A 21643-nucleotide genomic window follows, 5' to 3' on the forward strand; every position below is an offset into this window, starting at 1 on the left:
ATCGGAACCAAGAAAAATTATGTGCTTATCATGAAGATGTTAGTCATCACACCAATGACTGCATCAGTCTCATGCGGTATCTGGACCGCCTGGCTGAGCAAGGTGATCTTGACACTTATGTCAAGAAATCTACGGGGAACACTTCCTCAAAAAAGCAGTCGGCCAAAAAGAATCAACAGGCCGACAGCTCCGATACAGATGATGCAGTCGTCTACACCATTGCAGGCGGCTTCTCAGGAGGCGGCCCCACTATTAGGGGCAACAAAGACAACATCAGGCGGTTAGATGTAAATTCCGTTCACCAAAATCGGCCGTCCAAATATTCATTTCCTGAGATTGTCATCACTGAAGAAGATCTAGGAGGGGTAAGAGGGTCGCATGACGACCCTATCGTTATTGAATGTAAAGTGGCCAACCAGAGAGTTGGCCGAATCCTCATTGATACCGGAAGCTCCTCAGATCTCATCAGTAGCAAATGTCTGTCGAAACTAAAATATCAGACTGATTGCATACATCCGGCCTCCCACCCTTTAGTAGGGTTTGGAGGAGGAGTTGTCCACCCACTGGGACGAGTGGATTTACCCATCCGCCTAGGCGAAAAAGGGGAAGGACGACACATGGTAGTTCGCTTCCTGGTAGTAGAAGAACTCTCGGCCTACAACATGATTCTGGGACGACCAACCCTGAATAATTCCAAGGCTGTTATAATCCCATCTCTTATGTTGCTCAAGTTTGAGAGGGATAATGGAACAGTCGGCTCCCTAAGGGGAGATCAGAGGATGGCCCGAGAGTGGTATCTCTCGGATGTCAAGCCCACTGTTATGGCCACTGGGTCGACTGGTGGAAAAACAGACCTTGACAAAGTCAAGGAGAGTGCGCCTGTTCAAGAAGCAGGCGGCAAGAAGAGAAAGGCTTCCCAGACAGGGGCTGCAAGAAAAGACAAAAAATAGCAATCATTGGCAGAGGAGCGTTCGGATGAATTCCGCCCTCAGCCGGCTGGTGAGCATACAGACTTGATCTTAGACGACTCACGTCCTGAGCGAACAGTCAAAGTTGGGACGACTGCTCTGAGAGTCCTGGGTGACGACTTTCACAAACTATTGAAAGAATACAAGGACATCTTTGCATTCGAAGTCCATGAAATGCCAGGCATTAGTCCTGATCTGGCGGTACATAAACTGGCCGTGGATCCGAAAAAGAAGCCGGTACGGCAGAAGAAGCGGAACCATGGCGAAGAAAGAAGTCAGGCGGCAGCCGCCGAAGTTAAAAAATTACTTGATGCAGGGTTCATTCGGCAATGTTACTTCCCAGACTGGGTTGCAAATGTGGTGCTTGTTAAAAAGCCGAATGGCACCTGGCGAATGTGTGTAGACTACACAGACTTAAATAAGGCCTGCCCCAAAGACAGTTACCCTCTGCCTAAAATTGATAATCTGGTCGACTCAACAGCCGGTCATGCTTTGATGAGCTTTATGGACGCCTACTCTGGTTTCCATCAAATTCCTTTATGGAAGAAAGATCAGGAGAAGACGGCCTTCGTCACTGATCAGGGGTTATACTGTTACACGGTCATGCCGTTTGGTCTTAAGAATGCCCCGGCTACCTTCCAGCGAATGATAAACACTGTGTTCTTTGATCAGATTAGGAGAAACGTCGAGGCATACATTGATGATATGATTGTCAAGACTAAACTTCAGAAAGATCATCTGTCGGACCTCCGAGAAACTTTCGCCACACTCAGGCGGCACCATGTCATGCTCAATCCCAAGAAATGTGTCTTTGGAGTTGAGTCTGGAAAATTTCTCGGATTCCTTATCAATCAGAGAGGAATAGAGGCGAACCCTGAGAAGGTGCAGGCGGTCATTGACATGCAGTCGCCTCGTACCATCAGAGACGGCTGTCAGCTCCCGGTCTACTTTGTCAGTCACGTACTGAAAAATGCCGAGTTGAGGTATCCCTTAGTGGAGAAATTTGGTCTTCCACTCTTCATGGCTGTTAAAAAATTGAAGCCCTACTTTTTGGCACATGCAGTCGTCGTGTATACAGACCAACCTATCAAGCGGCCACTGACCATCATGGAGTCGTCAGGCCGAATGATCAAATGGTCCATAGAAATACAAAGCCTCGAAGTTACTTTCGAGCCTAGAAAAGCAGTGAAGGGGCAAGCCTTTGCTGACTTTATTGTTGAGATGACTCGTCCTCCTGACTCTCAAGTTCCAGACCAAGTCTGGAAGGTATATGTGGACGGAAGCTCTACTTCAAATGAAGCGTAGAGCATACTCGTACCTTCGCCCTCTGGCGACTGACATATGACGCAACCCTCCGGCCATGATCAAGTATTTACAGGCGGTCCGACAAGCAGTCGGCTCCCTTGAGGATTTCCATCTGATCCAAGTGCCGAGATCAGAAAACAATCAGGCGGATGCACTGTCAAAATTAGCATCATCCGCCTCCTCTGATACTCCTCGAACTGTTTTTTGGGAAGTAATGGAGAAGAGAAGCATCGAGGAAAACCCTATTGGAATCCTATACAGAAGCTCAACCTGGATGGATCCAATCAGGGCATATCTGACAAAGGGTACCCTGCCGGATGATCATCAACAGGCGGCAGCACTGAAAAAACGAGCAACCTGTTTTGAAATAATAAAGGGAGAACTTCACAAAAGGGGGTACCTTCAACCCTTCTTAAAGTGTGTTACTCCAGAGAAGGGACGAGAGATACTAGACGATCTTCACTCTGGTTACTGTGCTTCTCATATAGGCGGTAGGACGCTTGCTCAACGGGCAAGGCGGCAGGGCTACTTTTGGCCTACTTTAGAAGCATATGCAAGGGAGATGGTGAAAAAATGTGACAAGTGCCAAAGGTTTGGCAAGCTAATTCACCGTCCGGCTACTGACCTCACTACCATTCATAGCCCACTACCGTTTGCTAAGTGGGGCATGAACATTCTGGGTCCATATACGCCTGCTACAGGCGGAAGGAGGTACATACTTGTTGCCGTCGACTACTTCACTAAATGGGTAGAGGCGGAGGCTGTAAAGGGAATCAAGACGAAGGATGTAATTTCATTCATTTGGAAAAATGTCATCACTCGGTTCGGGGTTCCCATGTCTATGGTTTTTGATAATGGTCCCCAATTTGAGACGCCTGTTCTCAAAAGCTGGTTGGGTGACCAAGGAATTGCACACTACTTTGCATCTGTCGGCCGTCCACAAGTAAACGGCCAGGTAGAAGCCTTTAATAAAATCATCTCAGACGGTCTCAAGAAAAAGATTGAACGAGCAGGCGGCCTATGGGCGGATGAATTACCACATGTTCTCTGGGCCATTAGGACGACTAAAAAAGGGGCGACTGGAGAAACTCCATTCCTCCTAACTTATGGTGCGGAAGCTGTTCTTCCAATAGAACACTACGAGCCGACTCTTCGAGTAATGCTATATGACGAAGAGGCAAACTGAGAAGCCATGCGCCTGGCATTAGATTCACTTCCTGAAAGGAGGGGCAATGCTGTCTTGCGCCATGAAATTTACCGCCTGAGAATGACTAGATCATACAACAAAAAAGTACACAGGCGTCCACTCAAAGTGGGGGACTTTGTACTTAGAAAAATGGAAGCAGTTGGTAGGGCTAATGAGTCTGGCAAACTAACTCCCAACTGGGAAGGACCCTACCGAATCTATAAAGAGGTCAGGGACGGTACCTACCGGCTGGAAATACCAGACGGACAACCGTTGCCTCGAACTTGTAATGTAGATAATCTTAAGAAATATTTCTTTTGAATGATGTAAATAATTAAGGGCTACTTAATAAAAGTTTGCACTTAATATTCAATTTTGTACTAAGAGGGGCACGCCTACTAACAAATAGTCGGCTACTCTCCATGTTTAAATTCTTACTTAAGAGGGGCATGCCGTCTGTACCTTTACAGCCGGCTACTCTCCATTGAGTATTTTACTCTCTTCAGAGGGGCATGCCGTCTGTACCTTTACAGTCGGCTACTCTCCATTGAGTACTTTACTCTATCTTCAGAGGGGCATGCCGTCTGTACCTTTACAGTCGGCTACTCTCCATTGAGTACTTTACTCTATCTTCAGAGGGGCATGCCGCCTGTACCTTTACAGTCGGCTACTCTCCATTGAATATTTTACTCACCATAGGGGCATGCCGTCTGGACATAAAGTCGGCTACTCTCCATAGAAGAGGGCCGACTGGTTCCAAACACATAGCCACCCCCCTTATACTTAGCTAAAAAAGATTAGGGCCTGGCCGACCCTGTGCCTAAACAGGCGGCAACCCTCCTCTTACTTAGCACCTACGTTCACCAAGAACTAACCAAGGCCACAGGCCGAATGATCAGACTAGGCGCCAAGCCAACTGATCAAATCTTCAAAACTAATATGACCTGTCCCAACATCATAGCAGGCGTCCGGCGGCATCCCTCCGGATGAAATTCGTCGCAGAGAGCAGCTCCCTTTTGGGTGGAACATTGCTCTATAAACTAATTACACGGCACCTATACGACTGCCCCCAAGGGCAACCATGTAGCCGTTTTTGAGACAAGGATAACTGTATCACTAACCAAACCAGTGGTAGCAGTTGACATTTGAGTCAGATGACCGCCTGTATTACTTGGGATAAATGCAGGGGGTACCTCTTGAGTTAATAGCCAACAAACATTGGCGAATCAAAAGGTTCAGCCGGCCTCCGCCGCCGGGTACCTTTACTACTCAAGCAGGAGTGATGGCGACTGAGTAACACCAACGTTAACTCATAGTCACTCTCTCAAACTTAGTATGGAGCCTAAAAGGTATGAGTCGTCCGCCTGTTTTTAGCAAACAGGGGCTCTCAACCACTACTCCTGCTAGGTTAACAACTTCTTGAGTTAATAACCAACAAACATTGGCGAATCAAGGGGTCTAGCCGGCCTCCACCGCCTGGTACTTCTACTTCTCAAGCAAAAGTGACGACGACTGAGTAACACCAACGTTAACTCATAGTCACTCCCTCAAACTTGGTATGGAACCTAAAAGGTTTGAGTAGACCGCCTGTTTTTTGGCAAACAGGGGCACTCAAACCCCTATTCCTACTAGGTAACCACTCGGGTTAATAGCCAACAAACATTGGCGAATCAAGGGGAACAACCGGTACCCACCGCTTGATACCTCTACTACTCAGTTACTTGGCAACTAGGTAACAATCATGTTTACTTGGTCAGACCACTTTCCTACTTGGTTAATTTTGCAAATGACAGGACCGCCTGCCTAAAAGGGATCCAGTTTAAAATGGTTCGAATACCGATTGGATAAATGGCCGACTGATCGTCTATCCTGGAAACAGACAACCAGTCGTCCAGGGGCATAGGCGGCGTGACTAACTATCCGTACCTGTCTGCAACTATCGGCCATGTAAAACAGTCGGTAGTGTACAATTGGATATCAGAATATTCAATACTTGAACAAATTAGAAGCAAAACAAAAAATTCATTTAAAAGAAGCCGGTCATTAAAGACCGGCAAAATATTCAGAGCCCCGGCCCCCTGGTCGGGTAAATACAAAACAAACGGCACGCAGGCCGTGGAAAGAATACATAAAGCTTAAGAAGGGGGAATATCTTCAATATTAGTAGATGCCGCCTGGTCAGCACTCTTCTTGCTGGACTTGGATTCAGTTGCATCCTTTTTTGATGCATTACCCCCAAGCGGCACAAGCGCCACTACCGGCTTCTCCTCCTCCAACGCCTCTTCCTCAGCAGCCGCCAGGATCTCTTGATTATATGTGTTAGAACACTGGCGGTACGTTTTTTTCCCATGAGGCAAAGTCGGCATTAGGGAAGAGGCGGCCCCAAGTCATGCGCTGGATTTGAGAAGAGTCTTCCATCATCTCCCGGACCAGCTCTTTCTTCTCTTGCTCGGCCTTCTCCGAGAGCTCCTGAGTAAGACTCTTCTCCTGGGTCACCAGGCGTTCCTTTACGTTGGCCAAGGATTTCTCCAAGGCTTCGTATGAGGACATCTTGCGGCGAAGAGGTATCAGCTCGGCCTTGAGGTTGTTGATGGTCGCCTCCAGCTCGCCATTCCTCTTCTGGGCCGCCTCTAACTCAGCCCGGATAGCGGCGGTAGCCTGCGCCTGATAATAAAGAATATCAATGGTCAGAACTTCATTTTGGGCATTTTGAAACATTGCCTTATCACAGTCAGAGGCGGCCATAGCTTTTGCAGCCTTTACCTCTTTGTTCTTCCGGTCAAGCGGCTTGCGAAGGCCGTTCACCCGGAGCAGGGCCTAAGTAAAAAGGGGAACAGGCGTCAGTTTCCAAACAAAAAGAAAACAAGCGTCCTGGAATTCAAATACTCAAAAATATGCTAAGTATACCTCAGCAAGGACCCCTGCAATCCCGTCTAGGTCAAGGGTGCCGACACCCCTGACCGCCTCCCTTTCAGCTGGAGGAACGGCCTTGATCATAGACTTGGCCACCTCGACCAAGTCAGGCTCCTGAGGGCCGGCTGCATCAAGCATAAACAAACGGATTAAACCTAGTAAAAAAGGGAGCAAGTCTAAAATTTACAAGGACAACTTCATACTTCTAGGCGGCCCAGCTGGAGTTTTAGAAGAAGTGGCTGGCTGTTTCTCAGCCGCCGCATGTTTCCTGGCAGAACCAGGAGAGCTCGCAACAGTCGTCCTCCGGGCCTTTGGGTCCGGCTGTTGGGAAGAAGAAGCTCTTGGAGCGCCCGTCTAAAAAAGAAGAAAAAAGTCAGTATATGCATAAACACAACTCCAAAAAGAGGGTGAAAGGTTCGAAGCCCACCAAGGGTGCCCCCTTCTTGGGGGAGTCGGTTGAAGCTTGTTGCATGATGGAGGCCCGCAACATGGCCGCCGCAGTCTTGGAGGCGGTAATTTTGCTCATGGCGTCCGCTGCAAAAACAAACAGCAAAGTTAATAAAAGTTATAACAAAAATGCACGGAACAGCAGAGTATTCGACAGGCCGACTACCTCTTGAGGACCGACTGCTGAGGCCACAGGCGGCCAAAAAGTACTCGTCGTAGAGCCATTTGAAGCTCGGGACGCAGTGCAGGGGTACTTGCTCTCGTACCCCTGAAGTAGAGTCGACCCTCGACTCTACTTTAAAGAGTCCTTTATCCAGGATCTCTTTCTTAGCCTTGGGGGGAACAGGCGGCATGCTACGGCCGCCTGCAAGAAGGAGCGGATTCCTGTTCCACCTGTTGAGGCGCTTGTTCAGCTCCGTGTCTGAACTCTCAATGGTGAAGAAGGTGCACCGCCAGTCCTTCCATTTGTTTGCTTTACCTCTCGTCATCAGGTAGCCCCTGTGGCTCGTCAATTGATACCAGCCGGTACCGCCTACCTTAGGGGTCCGGCTGAGGTAGTTCATGTGGGAAAAGCCTCGAAGCTCGGCTCCACCCCATGCAGTTCGCACCCGGCCACATAGCCGAGTACGTTGACCCAGGAGTTCGGGGCTAACTGCCATAACCCCAACTCATACCCATCCAAGATCCGCTGAACAGCCGGATGTAATGGGAAGCGCAGCCCAGCCTTGATGGCCGCCTCGTAGCAGCCAAAGCAGGCGCTATCATAACTGGTACCAGCCGGCCAGACGACTGTGTCTTCTGGATCCGACACGAACACTAAAAAGCCGGGGCCCATTGTGTGGTTTGCGATAAAGCTCTCCATTTTCTCTTGCATGGATGTGATCCGGCCCCGAGGTACCGTGCAGTAGTAGGGGGTATTTTGCTCTCGGTAAGAGGCGGATGGCTCCGCCCAATTGTCCCCCTTCTCAACTGCGTGAGAAAGCCTCGCCTCTTGCAGGCGACTGTTTTTCTCTTCTGTGTCCAGAGAAGCATGGCTAGAAGAGCTAGACTCGGAATCGTCCTCTGACGAGTCCGAAGAGGACGACTCCTTCCCTCTCCCGGAGGGGCCCGCCTCCTCTCCTTTAAAAGGAGCAGGAGAGAATGAAGAATTGTCAACTGAGAAATGGGAAGGGGTCACTTTGATTCCTCCCTCAGAACAGCTGGCTTTCAAGCCGCTTTGTTTCACTTCCACATCTGGCGCCTGGTCAGATGTTTCGCTAATCGGCACATTGCGGGAGGAGCCGTCTGAATTTGAGATCCTGGCAGTCTTTTTTGTTCTGGCCATCATGCTCTGCATAGACACAGATACAGTCGGACTTTGTATAAAGGGCAAAGATGGGTCCGGAAAAGGGTAGGCGGCACTCCTAGTCCTAGATTCAGCCGTCCCCGGTGACCGACTGATCACTAACCTAGGTCGTGTCGTGTGCTTCCGTGGTGCCATTTAAAAAAAAAAGAATAAAATAAAAAGAAAATTAAGAGTAAGAGAACCGACAGTTACCTGAACGAGTGACGATTGATGAAGTTATGAAAATCCTTTGCAGTCGGCTTGTCAGAGCAGGCGGTAGGCAGAAAAGTCCAAAATGTCAGAGCAAGTTCAGGGGTCCTAATGTTCTCTCAAAAAGTTCTCAAGTGTGAAAATGACTGAAGTCAACACTCCTTTATATAGGCGAAGGGCCGTCTCGCGAAGATCTTCGATCCGAACCTTCCTCGTTCCTTATTGTTTGAGATCTTTTCATTCGAATTAATTCCAACTCTCTGCCAGAGAAGGCGAAGGGTCACTTCCAGAATTCAAAATTTGGGCGGGAGAATCTCTCGGCCCTTCGCCGAGTGACACCTGTAGCAGGCCGTCGCCTGTTACAGTTCGACACCTGTCACAGGTAACACGTGACCAGTCACGTGCCACCTGTGAGGGGCAAATGATTAGGGGATTTTGCTCCCACCAATCACCATCTGACAAGTGGACCAATCAGGTTCCGCCATGTGTCCGTCACATGGGCCAATAGGAGCCTGCCACGTGTCAAGCAATGATCCGTCCACCTTGGACCAATTACGACACAACACGTGTCCTTCCCATGACACCTGGGATAACCGGTCACTTAGGCCCAACTTCCGAGGGAAGCCCAATCAACCCAAGGTTAACCTAAACCTAGATTGGCACGTTTCCCGAGGTTATAAATACCTCCCTTAATCCTCATTAAGGGGGATTACAGAGATTACACAGAGATAACAGGCTGATCACGCTAACAAAACAGATTACCTACATTAAACACTCTCACCTAGAGAGACCTAATCACTTTAATTTCCGCATTAATTACTCCTTAATCAAGTACTAACTTGACCGTTGGAGGCGGAGCTCCCACCACCAGGAGTCTCCGTTGTTTTGCAGGTACAGGCGTCCGGTTCCAGTCTCGGAATTGTAACTCTCCCGCAGGACATCAGAAAACCCCGAAACAATTATCGTTGGGATCTATATATGCGAGCTAGCGACCCAAGTTAATTAACAAAAAGAGGTGAAAGCACAAACCGCCAAACTCAAAGCCCAAACTAATAATATAAACGTTTTTATTCAATCATAATCATTTACAAGGGTTTTCATTTTTTTTTTTAAACCCGAAAAAATTCGTAAACCTTCGAACTTCGATTTTCTGCAACAATGGCAGCTGAAGCGGAAACCAATGGCGACAAACTCCAGACTTTGAAGTATATCTCTCTCGTATCAAAGGTATGTTCTGAACTCGAAACTCATGTTGGTGTTGGCGACAAAGTTCTCGCCGAATTCATCACTGATCTAGGTCATAATTGTGAGACAGTCGATGAATTTGATAGTGAATTGAAGAAAAACGGTGCTGAAATGCCTGATTACTTTGTTAAAACTTTGTTGACGATTATTCATGCTATTTTACCACCTAAACCTAAGAACAAGGGTTTTGATGGGAAGGGTGATTCCAATTTTTCTGGGTTGTCGATTGCTGATGGTAAAGCTAGGGTTAAGGAATTGGAGAGGGAGATTGAGGCCGAGGCGGAGGAGCGGCGGAGGAAGGAGGGTAATAAAGATGGGGGTGAGACGAGCCGGGATCGGCGCGATAGGGATAGAGATAGAGAGGGTGGTAGGGGTAGAGGTAGGGATAGGGATACGGATAGGGATCGGGGTAGTCATAGGGATAAAGAAAGGGGTAGAGAGAGTGGGAGGGATAAAGAAAGGGATTGGGATAGGGATAAGAGAGGAAGACATGATAGGCAGGAGAGGTATAGGGAAGGTGATGATGAGCGGTATGATGATCGACATGGGAAGGAAGGGCGTGTGGTGGAGGAACGGCGTAGGAGAGATAGGTATGAGAATGGGAGTGGTGATGAGGAAGGGGGTGATAGGAGGGGAGGTGGTAGCAATCGGAGGAATCAGAGGCCGGAGTCTGATGAACTTGAGTTGTTGACTCGGGTTTATAAGGGAAAGGTTTCCAAAGTAATGTCAATGGGGTGTTTTGTTCAATTACATGATTTTAAGGGTAAGGAGGGGTTGGTTCATGTTTCTGAGATAGCAAATAGGCGGATTGCTGATCCTAAAGATGTTGTGAAGAGGGGTCAAGAGGTTTATGTGAAGGTGATTTCAGTTTCGGGGCAGAAGTTGAGTTTCTCAATGAAGGATGTGGATCAGGATACTGGGAAAGATTTGCTCCCTCTGAAGAAGAAGAGTTCACAAGATGATACATTAAGGGCGAATCCTAGTAGTGGAATAGGGTCAAACAAGAGGATAGGTCTTTCTGGGATTCCGTTAGGTGAAGAGAATGCGTCTGGTTCTTCACGTCGCCCTCTGAAGCGTATGAGTTCTCCAGAAAAGTGGGAAACACAGCAGCTGATTGCGTCAGGGGTTCTGAGTGTGAGGGAGTTTCCCAGTTTCGATGATGAAGGTGATGGGATGCTTTATCAGGAAGAAACAGCTGAAGAAGAGCTTGAGATAGAATTGAACGAAGATGAACCTGCCTTTCTTCAGGGTCAAACACGATACTCTGCTGACATGTCACCTGTTAAAATCTTTAAGAATCCCGAGGGTTCCATGAGTCGAGCAGCCGCTCTTCAGTCTGCTCTGACAAAAGAAAGAAGAGAAGTTAGGGAGCAACAGCAGAGGACAATGCTTGATTCAATTCCAAAGGATCTTAATCGTCCTTGGGAAGATCCAATGCCAGAAACTGGGGAGAGACATCTTGCACAGGAGTTGAGAGGTGTTGGCTTATCAGCATATGATATGCCAGAATGGAAGAAGGAAGCTTATGGTAAGGCTCTAGCATTTGGCCAGAAGTCCAAGCTGTCTATCCAGGAGCAAAGGAATAGCTTGCCCATCTACAAATTAAAGAAAGAGTTGATCCAAGCTGTGCATGATAACCAGGTTTTGGTTGTGATTGGTGAAACAGGATCTGGGAAAACTACCCAGGTAACTCAGTATCTTGCAGAGGCAGGTTACACCACTAGAGGTAAAATTGGGTGTACCCAGCCCCGTAGAGTGGCAGCAATGTCAGTAGCCAAGAGAGTTGCTGAGGAGTTTGGTTGTCGATTAGGGGAGGAAGTTGGATATGCTATACGATTTGAGGATTGTACTGGTCCAGATACTGTGATTAAGTATATGACAGATGGTATGCTTCTTAGGGAGATCCTGATTGATGAAAATCTAAGTCAGTATTCAGTTGTTATGCTTGATGAAGCTCACGAGAGAACTATACATACAGATGTCCTTTTTGGGTTGCTCAAACAGCTAATTAATCGGAGGCCTGATCTTCGTTTGATTGTCACCTCTGCTACACTGGATGCAGAGAAATTTTCAGGCTACTTTTTTAATTGTAATATCTTCACTATCCCTGGCAGAACTTTTCCCGTGGAGATATTGTATACCAAGCAACCTGAGACTGATTACCTAGATGCTGCTTTAATCACAGTGCTACAGATTCACTTGACAGAGCCTGAAGGTGACGTTCTCCTTTTCCTTACTGGGCAGGAGGAAATCGATTTTGCATGCCAGTGTCTTTATGATAGAATGAAAGTTCTTGGCAAAAATGTCCCTGAATTAATAATTCTTCCAGTTTATAGTGCCCTTCCTAGTGAAATGCAATCTAGGATCTTTGATCCTGCCCCTCCTGGGAAGAGAAAAGTAGTTGTGGCTACAAATATTGCTGAAGCTTCTTTGACCATTGATGGGATATTTTATGTGGTTGACCCGGGATTTGCAAAGCAAAATGTATATAATCCAAAGCAGGGGCTTGATTCTCTTATTATAACCCCAATTTCACAAGCATCAGCCAAGCAACGAGCAGGTCGTGCTGGGCGTACGGGGCCTGGGAAATGCTATCGTTTGTATACAGAGAGTGCATATCGGAATGAAATGTCTCCCACCTCAATTCCAGAGATTCAGAGAATCAATCTTGGGATGACTACGTTGACTATGAAAGCAATGGGCATTAATGATTTGCTGTCCTTTGATTTTATGGATCCTCCTTCTCCTCAAGCACTTATTTCTGCTATGGAGCAATTGTATAGTCTGGGAGCGTTGGATGAGGAAGGCCTTCTGACCAAATTGGGTCGGAAGATGGCAGAGTTCCCCATGGAGCCCCCGTTGTCTAAGATGCTTTTGGCCAGTGTGGACCTTGGCTGTAGTGATGAGATTTTGACCATAATTGCAATGATTACAACAGGCAATGTGTTTTACAGACCTAGGGAGAAACAAGCACAAGCAGATCAAAAGAGGGCTAAATTTTTCCAGCCTGAGGGGGATCATCTAACACTGCTTGCTGTCTATGAGGCCTGGAAAGCAAAAAATTTTTCTGGACCGTGGTGCTTTGAAAATTTTATCCAGTCCCGATCTTTGCGTAGGGCACAAGATGTCAGGAAACAACTTCTCAGTATTATGGACAAGTAAGCCATCTTGTGATATTCCTGTTACCTAGTTTTGCACTGTTCATATACACTCAGAGAGGCACTTTTTTTACAAAAAAAAAAAAAAAAAAAAAAAAAATCATTTGTAAAATATTGTAGTAGATGAATGCGTAGGGGAGAAACAAAGAGTTTGAAATGAGCATTAGTTCAGTCAACCCATTAGATAAGATGGGTATCATTAATTGAATAATAGTATGCATTGTGACATTTTATGTTGTGTCATTCTGGTTAAATTTAAAATTGTATTGCTGTAGCTATAACCAAACATATCGTGGGAGAGAATAATTCTTTTGGGCCCTGGATGGTGGAATTGGGAGATTTGTGTATTTATTTATATATTTATTTGTCATATTGACTTCTTCGAATTAATTTAGAATGGAATGGGATTGCTACATCTTTTCCATATTCCTTGAGTTATATAATTTTTTGTTAGCACTCAGTAGTTTATAAACAGCAAATTGATTTTATAACAAGTTCTGAGATTGTTTTTGAATATGGAATCTTATTCATTGTAGCCAGAGAGAGTATCATACTTTTGGGTCAAATGTGCTTGTGGTGATACTCTTCGTCTTTTTGGATCTGTTACTTGGGTTTAAGTTTTTAAAATATTTAAATCTTGCTTTTGCTGGTTTAGTTTTTTTGGATTTGGTGCTATTGAAATACTCATACAGTTAGCATACTTTTGAAGGCCAAACATATTAGATTTGTTTCACTAAATTCTTTTAATTTCTTTTCTTAGGTATAAATTGGATGTTGTGAGCGCTGGGAAGGACTTTACCAAAATAAGGAAAGCAATCGCTGCTGGATTTTTCTTTCATGCAGCCAGGAAAGATCCACAGGAGGGTTACAGAACGCTGGTCGAAAATCAGCCTGTTTACATCCATCCTAGCAGTGCGTTATTTCAGAGACAACCAGATTGGGTGATCTACCATGAATTGGTTATGACCACAAAAGAATATATGAGGGAGGTGACTGTTGTGGATCCAAAGTGGCTTGTTGAGTTGGCTCCTAGATTTTTCAAAGTTGCAGATCCCACAAAAATGAGCAAGCGGAAGCGTCAAGAACGTATTGAACCACTTTATGATAGATATCATGAGCCTAATTCTTGGCGTTTGAGCAAAAGGCGTGCTTAATTTTCTCTTCGATTTTCATAACAGGTCTCCTCAATGTGCCCTTTGAATGTATGTTTTTGAGTTTATTCATGTAATGCCAATATCTGCTTCACTTTTTTTTTTCTTTCTATAGAAAATACATCTCTCTATTTGTAAAATTTTGGAGTTCCATCTCTTTTATTGAAATCAGAAGTTTTTGTCTCTTGATGTTGTTTCTGTATTGTGATTTACTAGGAAAATTTTCAACTATACAGCTTTATGTAAATTATATAATTTGCCAATGCAGAATCTTATGTTTGAATCTGAGAGACATGTGTTTTTACCCTATATAATGAAAGGCAGGATGTATGTGTAAATTTCTTTTGGAATGTTGGTTAAACTGCTTATGCATATGGACATCATTTTACTTTTTCTGTTGGAGTTTGTTTGAGCTGCTTTCAGTGGCTTGTTGCTTTTCTCTGAGTCTTCGATTGATGTGCTTTGTGGCATATAAGAGGGTAAGAAATTCAAGTGTTTTAATCATTTTGTTTTTCCTTTTTCTTTGTTTGTTATTTTGTTTTTGTGCCTTTATTAAAGATGGATCTCTGGAATCCTTGTTCACCTTTTCAGGGGGGCATGGATACCACTTGTTTGACATATGATTATGTGTTCAGTGTTGCTGATGTATCATTACTTGAAAATTGATCAGTAAGAATGTCTGGCTGGATGCCAGTATTGGCATTGCCTATTCTTATCAGATTTGCCATACAGGCAAGGTGTTTTCTAGTTTCAAGTTGTACACTTATATTATGTATACTATATGCTTCAGGGAAATTACGATTGACATTATGCTTATCCTATCTTGAGATTCATGAAGAGTGAAGGATCATTTTGCAGCTTAGGAGTTCCTTTCAAATGATAATCACTTTATCAGTATAACCCTCTGTAGACTAATGTTTTGTTTGGATAGGAAACAAGGAAGGAAAGGAAGGGGAGGGATAGAAGAAGAAGGGAAGAGAGAAGAAAGGGAGGGGGAGGTGAGCTCCATTTTCCCTCCAAATCTCTCCAAATTTGGAGGGATTATGCTTATTAAAGAGGGAGGGAAAATGGATCCCTCCCTCTCCTTTCCCTTCCTTCCCCCAATCCTTTACCCAAACAAGAGAGTTTGTCCCCCTCCCTTTCTCTTCCTTTCTTTTCCTTCCATTTCCTTCTATCCAAACAAAGTGTAATAGTTAACTTGTCTTGTGTCCTGTGAATTGAATTTGGAATGAGCAAAAGGAATATTGAATTTTACTTGTGGCATTGAATATTTACTTCAACTTGAATACATGAGAGATTCTTGGTCTATGCAGCTGATCCTATCCTTTTGGGAATAAGGTTTTGGTTTTGCCTTTTGTTTGTTTGAATTCGGGATTTACTGTTGTGCTGCTAGATAAAATTCGCTGATATAATTGGTTGATGACTGGATGTCATGGTTTCATGATTCTTGAAGTTTGTTCACAGAATGTAGGAAATGCTTCAGGAAGGTCACCAAAGTGGATATTGCTTGAACAGGAATTTGCTGATATTTTGTACAGTTCTGTACTCTTCAAAAGACATTTCGTGCAATGTGAGGTATGGCTCTGCCTTTGGGCATGAATTGCTAAAGCCTTATTATGCCAACTATCATATTTTAGTACGAAGTGTGCTATGGATGGTTAATTCTTTCATATTTAATGTTTCCCTTTTGTTTGTCATGTTAAGTCCACATAAACTGTCCAAACATTTTGATGCATCATGAAAGACTTCCACTTCCCCCCCCTCCCCGCCCCTCCCTTTTTTTTTTCCTTGATAATGTCATACATTATTATTTCCTTGCTTTCTGATGCCACACCAACTAATAGATTCCTGAGTAGATCATTACCCACACCCTTTGTATGGGCATTCTTCTTGAGCATAAATGGTTTCTTAGTCTTTGTCCTTTGAGCTGGTTGTGTAATAACTGATATATAATCAGAAATTTAAAAAGCAATTGCTACAAGTGAGGACCAGATTAGTTATGAAAGAAAAATGTGTATATTTTTTTTTTGTTACATGCCTTTTCCCCATAGTTAATAATGAAGAAATAAGTTGTGCATCATAATTTTGTAATAGAACATGGAAAGTTGTTCTACACTTATACTGATGATAAATTTACTTGACTGGAATCGGAAGCTGCACTAATTCTTTGATATACAATCTGAAATAATACAAGTTTGGCTCTATCACAGACCTGAATTATTAGATGGTTTTACTGGAGAGAATAAAACTACTATATACGTCCTTTGTGTCTCATATGTCATTTTTTGGTACTCTGTCTAGCTGTTATTGCAGTCCTCTTCTTGTGAGGGGGTAGGGTAATAGTGTTTAATCAAATGACTGTTCCCATATATGTTGAGAATTTTTAGGTATATTTACGTTACTAACTACTAAACTGTGCACTAGATGGGGCATGGAATGCGTGGGGTATTCATGAGACCCTATTGTTCAAATTGTACTGAATAAAAGTTAACTGACTAAAACACTAATTAGTACCCTGTGGGTTCTTTTTATTTTTTTACACAGTTCTGTTTTTTCCTTTATGGGTAGCATGCCCCCATTTCTTTTGTCTGAAAGTTTTGTTGAATATCAAGTGCCAAGTCTCCAATATGAAAGTTCTTACTTTGTTGGGGAAAGTAGAAACCACTTTATACGAAATTTAGCATATTGCTGTTGGCGAGATTCAAGGTTTGGAACACTATACTAAAAAGCATCAAGCATCTGAGGTTTTCCAACAACCTAAGAAAGATTATTGTGAGAATTAGATACTATGGTCTTCAGATATCGATAATTAGTTACATGGGCGTTCATTCACTTTCAGTGTACTGATTCAAGCTAAGGCTACTGAAAAGGTAATAAGTATTAAGGGTTATACATTATTCTCCTAATTTGGAAAAACTTCTATCTTCCAAGCTTATTATCTCTATGCTTTTGTCGGTATGCTTTTCTGTCAAATATTAGACCAAATTTTGAACTTGCACTGATTGAACTTCTCTCAGATGAAAGATGTTGATTGGTCTCTCACTTTTTTACTAACCAAAATGAGGATGGTTCATAAGTTCATTGAGTTTACTTTGGCGTGCAAAAGGAGCTATTTCTTTTTGTAGGATCACTGTAATATCTTATTCAGTTTAACTGCTTGATTTTTTTGGCTTGAAAACTCCAATTATGAGTCTATAATGGCTAATGGGTGTGGATTTTGGGATTCTTACCCTTGCATTTCTGATTGTGATGGCTACAGACTTCAATATGTGTGGTTAGCAATGTAGCATTGAGACTGTAATTGGATGATACCTTGCAATTGAGTGGCATCCTAAAATGCCCCTTTTTTCTTGGGGGTCTGTAGGAAATGTATAATCTGGAGCATATCAGGCTGCTTTTGAAAAATATTTCTGAATCGTCCTTCCTTTTTTTTTTAGCTTGTTTCAGATGTATAATGTCACTTATGAAGTCATGAGTATTGTTCAGCAAAATTTGTCTGCATATTACAGTCTTGATGGTTTTGGTGTCAATAGGATCTCAGATTTCTTGAAGTTCTAGCTACTGTTTATCACGGTGATATAAGCTGAGTGTCAGAATTCTTAGATTAATTTACTCACACGTTTTTATCACTACTACTCCTTAATTTTATTCTTGGTAATCTTTTTAGACTCTTAAATTTTACAATTTTTACTTGGATGCTCTTTCTTTGTCGGACGGTTCCTTATAATGATTCATGTTAGCCGACCCCAAATCATTTTGGGACTAAGGCGTTGTTCAATTTTTTCTTGTATAAAGGCTCCCTAATATTTTTATCAATTTTTTCTTGGATAAAGGCTCTATATCTTTTCCATTAATGTTGTCACACATTCGTGTTAAATGGGTGCGTAGTACTTCTAAGGTAGTGTTTGACTTTGAATGGTGTTTTTTTTATTTTTTTTTATTTTTTTTTTATTTTTTTTATAATTATTTTCAATAGCTATGCTTCTGTCAGCCTGACAGATAGTGTCTCAATATGTATTACAGCGGCTGAAGTAAATCATTGAGCTTACATTATATTTAACTGTAGAGATGTTTCTTTAGCTCAGACCATCTCCAAGTCCTTTTTGTTGCTGATGTTTCTCTGAAATTGATTCTTCAAGCTGAATGTGCTCTTTTTCAATGGTATGTTGTGTCGTGCAGGATTCTTCCTGTCAAGGAAACATTTGGTTGTGAGATTCTTATGGAAGTTATTCAACAGAGATGATTTGGTGGAGGGAGGCAGGAATTATTGGATTAATGACGTGACATTGGTGGGGTTCACATCATTTGAAGTTTCTGCACCCCAACACAGCTCATTGAAATCAAAGGAGGTTAGTGAAAAAGTAGATCCAATATATTCCTGTTTCTTAGTAGTTTCCTTGATGCATTGTTTTTGGACATCAACTATGGGGTGTGACCACCACTTCCTCCACGCTGCCTCTTGGAAGAATAAAGATTAACTAGGAAGAAATTTTGTGCATTGGAAAAATATATTACCCTTTGAATTCTAGGCATACTGTGGAATTGTAGAAAAGAATTTAAGCAGGGTCCCATAATCCCATTATTGAGCTGGAGAAGGTGATTGTAGTGTTGATAGTTTCCATGCTTTGTTTTTTCTTGTGGTGTCTTGCTGTAGCCTGTAGGGCTAAATTTCACCTTTTAGAAGCCCGTGGAGTCTACTTAAACTCGATTTAATACTACTCCCTCCGTCCCTCTAAGGTTGCCCCATTGGCCATTAGAGTATATCTTTAAGTTTTAGTTGGGTGGAGTTGATGCGAGATAAAACTGGTGGGTTCAAAAGTAATGTATGTGAGAGTTATGTGGCAGTCTCTCATGATCATTTATGGTATGGGCCAAACGTAAAGTAATACACCAAAAAGGAAATTGGGGCAATCTTGGAGGTTAAAAGGGAGTACTATTGTTTACTCTAAGGGCCATTATTGAATTTGCTTTAGTTATTGACAAAACCTTAAGCAGTACACCCCCTGTGATTATGGCAGACTGTGGAGTTAGTTGAACATCCCAAGAATTGTTTTTTTGTTTAACCTTTTTATGTATGTTCCACGATTACATGGTAATATGGTATGCTCACTATGTTGGCATCATCCATTGTATCTACTAAATTGTTGACATTTTTGGCAGGAGGAAAGTCTAGACATATTTGTTGCCTCTTATATTATTGCATGCTTCTTTGCGTAAGACATCTTTGTTGCTTCTGTTAGGTTGCTAACCTTTGATAATTCCGAGAGCATTGCATTGTCATGTCCTTGAATTAATGGCGTTGGCCGCTGTATGGTTTCTATTTTGGATCGGGTTTGTGTGTGTTCATAATAATACTCTATGTCCCAAAATTTTGTCTTATTTGACTTTTCAAATCCAAAATTTGTTAACTTTAACCATATATATATAAATATAAAAGTCATCACATGAAGTCTTATTAGATTCGTGTCAATTTATATTTTAATATATGAAGATTTTACCATTTTTTTCATCAATGGTCAAAGGTGTTTTTTGTAAACTACATATAGTCAAATGTTACAATTAATTTTAATTATATTAGTTGTATTATGTTGATGTCGTAGTAGTCTTAATAGATATGATTGGCTGATAATAATAGACTTGTCAAATTATCTAGGAAGTCATAGCCACTCGTAGGAACATATGCTTATTTAGTGGTTGGAATTTATAGATGGCCCGTTTAGATTCGTTGGTGGAAACTGGAAAGGTTCCTTGAGTCCTTTCCGATTTCATGTCAAAATAAAATTAATACTTTGTAATATTTATGGGATTGAAGTCTGGTTGATAAATGATAATCCAGGTAATAGCAATGAAAGGGACTAAATTTTTGCCAAATTTGAAGTTTTCAGTTGTTTTAAATGCTGTTGTCTTCCAAACAGTTGGTAAGCTTAGACTAATTATTTGTTTGGGAAGCTGTCAAATGGGTATGAATCTTGTATATATGGGGCTCTAATGTACGAAGTATAAGTGATTATGACGAGGAAGTTTATAACTACTTACTCTATTTTTGTAAAGGGTACCTATCCTCCCATCGTTGCAACAATGTCTTGCGGAGTAACTTTTTTTTGATTTTGTCCATGTTACTATTAATTTTGTTAGTAAATGCATGAGTATCCGTTTTCGATTTTCACCCTTTTCGGACATCGGTTTTGCTATCTATGACCTTATTGATGTGCCTCCTTGATTTTTTATCGGTTTTGCTATCTATGACCTTATTGATGTGCCTCCTTGATTTTTTGTTTGTTGTCGCAGGTATAGATGTTGGTATGTAAAATTCGGAGGCAAATGACATAAGAAACTAAATTTACGAGTATGAAATTAGAAACTGAAGACAACTGTATCAGCAAATGAGATAAAATTTGGCATGCCAAAGGTTTTTACATGGCATTGTTGCTGCTCTAGTGATATTACTGCATGCCTGCACTCAAGTCACAACGTCGTCTGCAGCCACCCATAGTCCCATACCCACAACCACACCCTTACTGCCTCAACCACCCACCTTCGTTTGGGCCTCGACCATTATTATTTACTCCCTCTGTTTTTATTAAGGATGACGATTATTTTCTTTTTTTCTTTATTTTTTTTTATGTTCCACGTCGACTATGAGTTGGTGAGAAACTAGTAAGTAGTAACTACTGTAGATGGAAAATTATTTGGGGGGTTGTGTCACTTGTTGTTTGGACATGATTGTTAAACCAGAATTAACGAGGTTTGAATTATACTTGTCTCTTTGAATTTTGAATTTGACTCACTTTTTCTTTGCTGGACTCTGTCCCACGAAACTACTAGTCGCGCCCCCAAAACTCATTTGCCAATTAGGCAGTCAATTTGGGCAACATTATATTTCCAATCAAAGGTACCATTATTTTTTTTATACCCTACCTCTTGTTTAAATGTTTCCAACGAATTTTTAAACGTCAGCTTAATTTATTTTGATAAAATGGTATAGTAGGCTTTGATTAATTAAAACCAAACAAAGAAGTAACTTACTAGTTTCTCACCAACTCTTAGTCGATGTGGAATAAATGAGGGCAAGAGTATTAGGTGAAATAAAACTTTTATTTGGAGATAAAGGAACTATTTTCTAACTTTTATTGATTTGAATTAAGGAACAAATATACAGTAGTTCTTACAAAAAAAAAACAAAAAACAAAAAACAAATGTACAGTAGTCATTTTACCACTGTAATCGATTTTTTTTTTTTTCAACTCATCTTTACTAACACCTCTTTCATGCAAAATTGACGCTATGTGTAGCATATTAATGGACCACTATATTTGTGTATTACAAATAATATCTGAAAATTGCAATTAATATGTAACGGAGGTAGTAATTAGTTAATCCCTTAAAGCATGTTTCTTGTAAGAGTTGTATCAAGATGACAAGATGTACATTCTTTTTTTGACCTTCGTACCTCGAATGTTGGGTAAACTAGGAAGAAGATCTGTTGGAGGTTAACCAAAAACACATCAAAAAATTGGGCATTTGATTGGAAAAAGGGATTATATGGAAAAGTCGGGATACGTGGGTTTATTTGGATCTGTTGATTGGAAAAATAGAAGATTAGCTTATGAATATATAATTGGTTTCAAATGGAAAAGATTTTAAGTTAAAATAAAACCCACAAATAAGAAAAGTCGGAAGGTTACTAATGAACGAAAGGAACAAAGGTAATGTTCTATGTTAGGCTAACTTGATAA

At 42.2% G+C, this 21643-nt stretch overlaps 1 protein-coding gene and 1 long non-coding RNA gene across 2 annotated transcripts; both read left to right on the forward strand.

Annotated features, from left to right (window-relative positions):
• The first annotated feature begins 9374 nt into the window (after window positions 1-9374).
• LOC110683060 (probable pre-mRNA-splicing factor ATP-dependent RNA helicase DEAH5) lies at window positions 9375-14199 on the forward strand. The gene is made up of 2 exons (XM_021859409.1): window positions 9375-12756; window positions 13517-14199. Exons 1-2 carry the CDS (start codon window positions 9512-9514, stop codon window positions 13908-13910), a joined length of 3639 nt encoding a protein of 1212 aa, XP_021715101.1. The 5' UTR covers window positions 9375-9511; the 3' UTR covers window positions 13911-14199.
• A 1291-nt stretch (window positions 14200-15490) lies between these two features.
• On the forward strand, window positions 15491-20690 carry LOC110683061. Its single transcript, XR_002503552.1, has 2 exons — window positions 15491-18256; window positions 20196-20690. It is a non-coding gene; the product is annotated as an uncharacterized LOC110683061 (long non-coding RNA).
• The last annotated feature ends 953 nt before the right edge of the window (window positions 20691-21643 follow it).

Source organism: Chenopodium quinoa, unplaced genomic scaffold (genome assembly GCF_001683475.1).
Source record: "Chenopodium quinoa cultivar QQ74 unplaced genomic scaffold, ASM168347v1, whole genome shotgun sequence".
Classification (NCBI taxonomy): domain Eukaryota; kingdom Viridiplantae; phylum Streptophyta; class Magnoliopsida; order Caryophyllales; family Amaranthaceae; genus Chenopodium; species Chenopodium quinoa.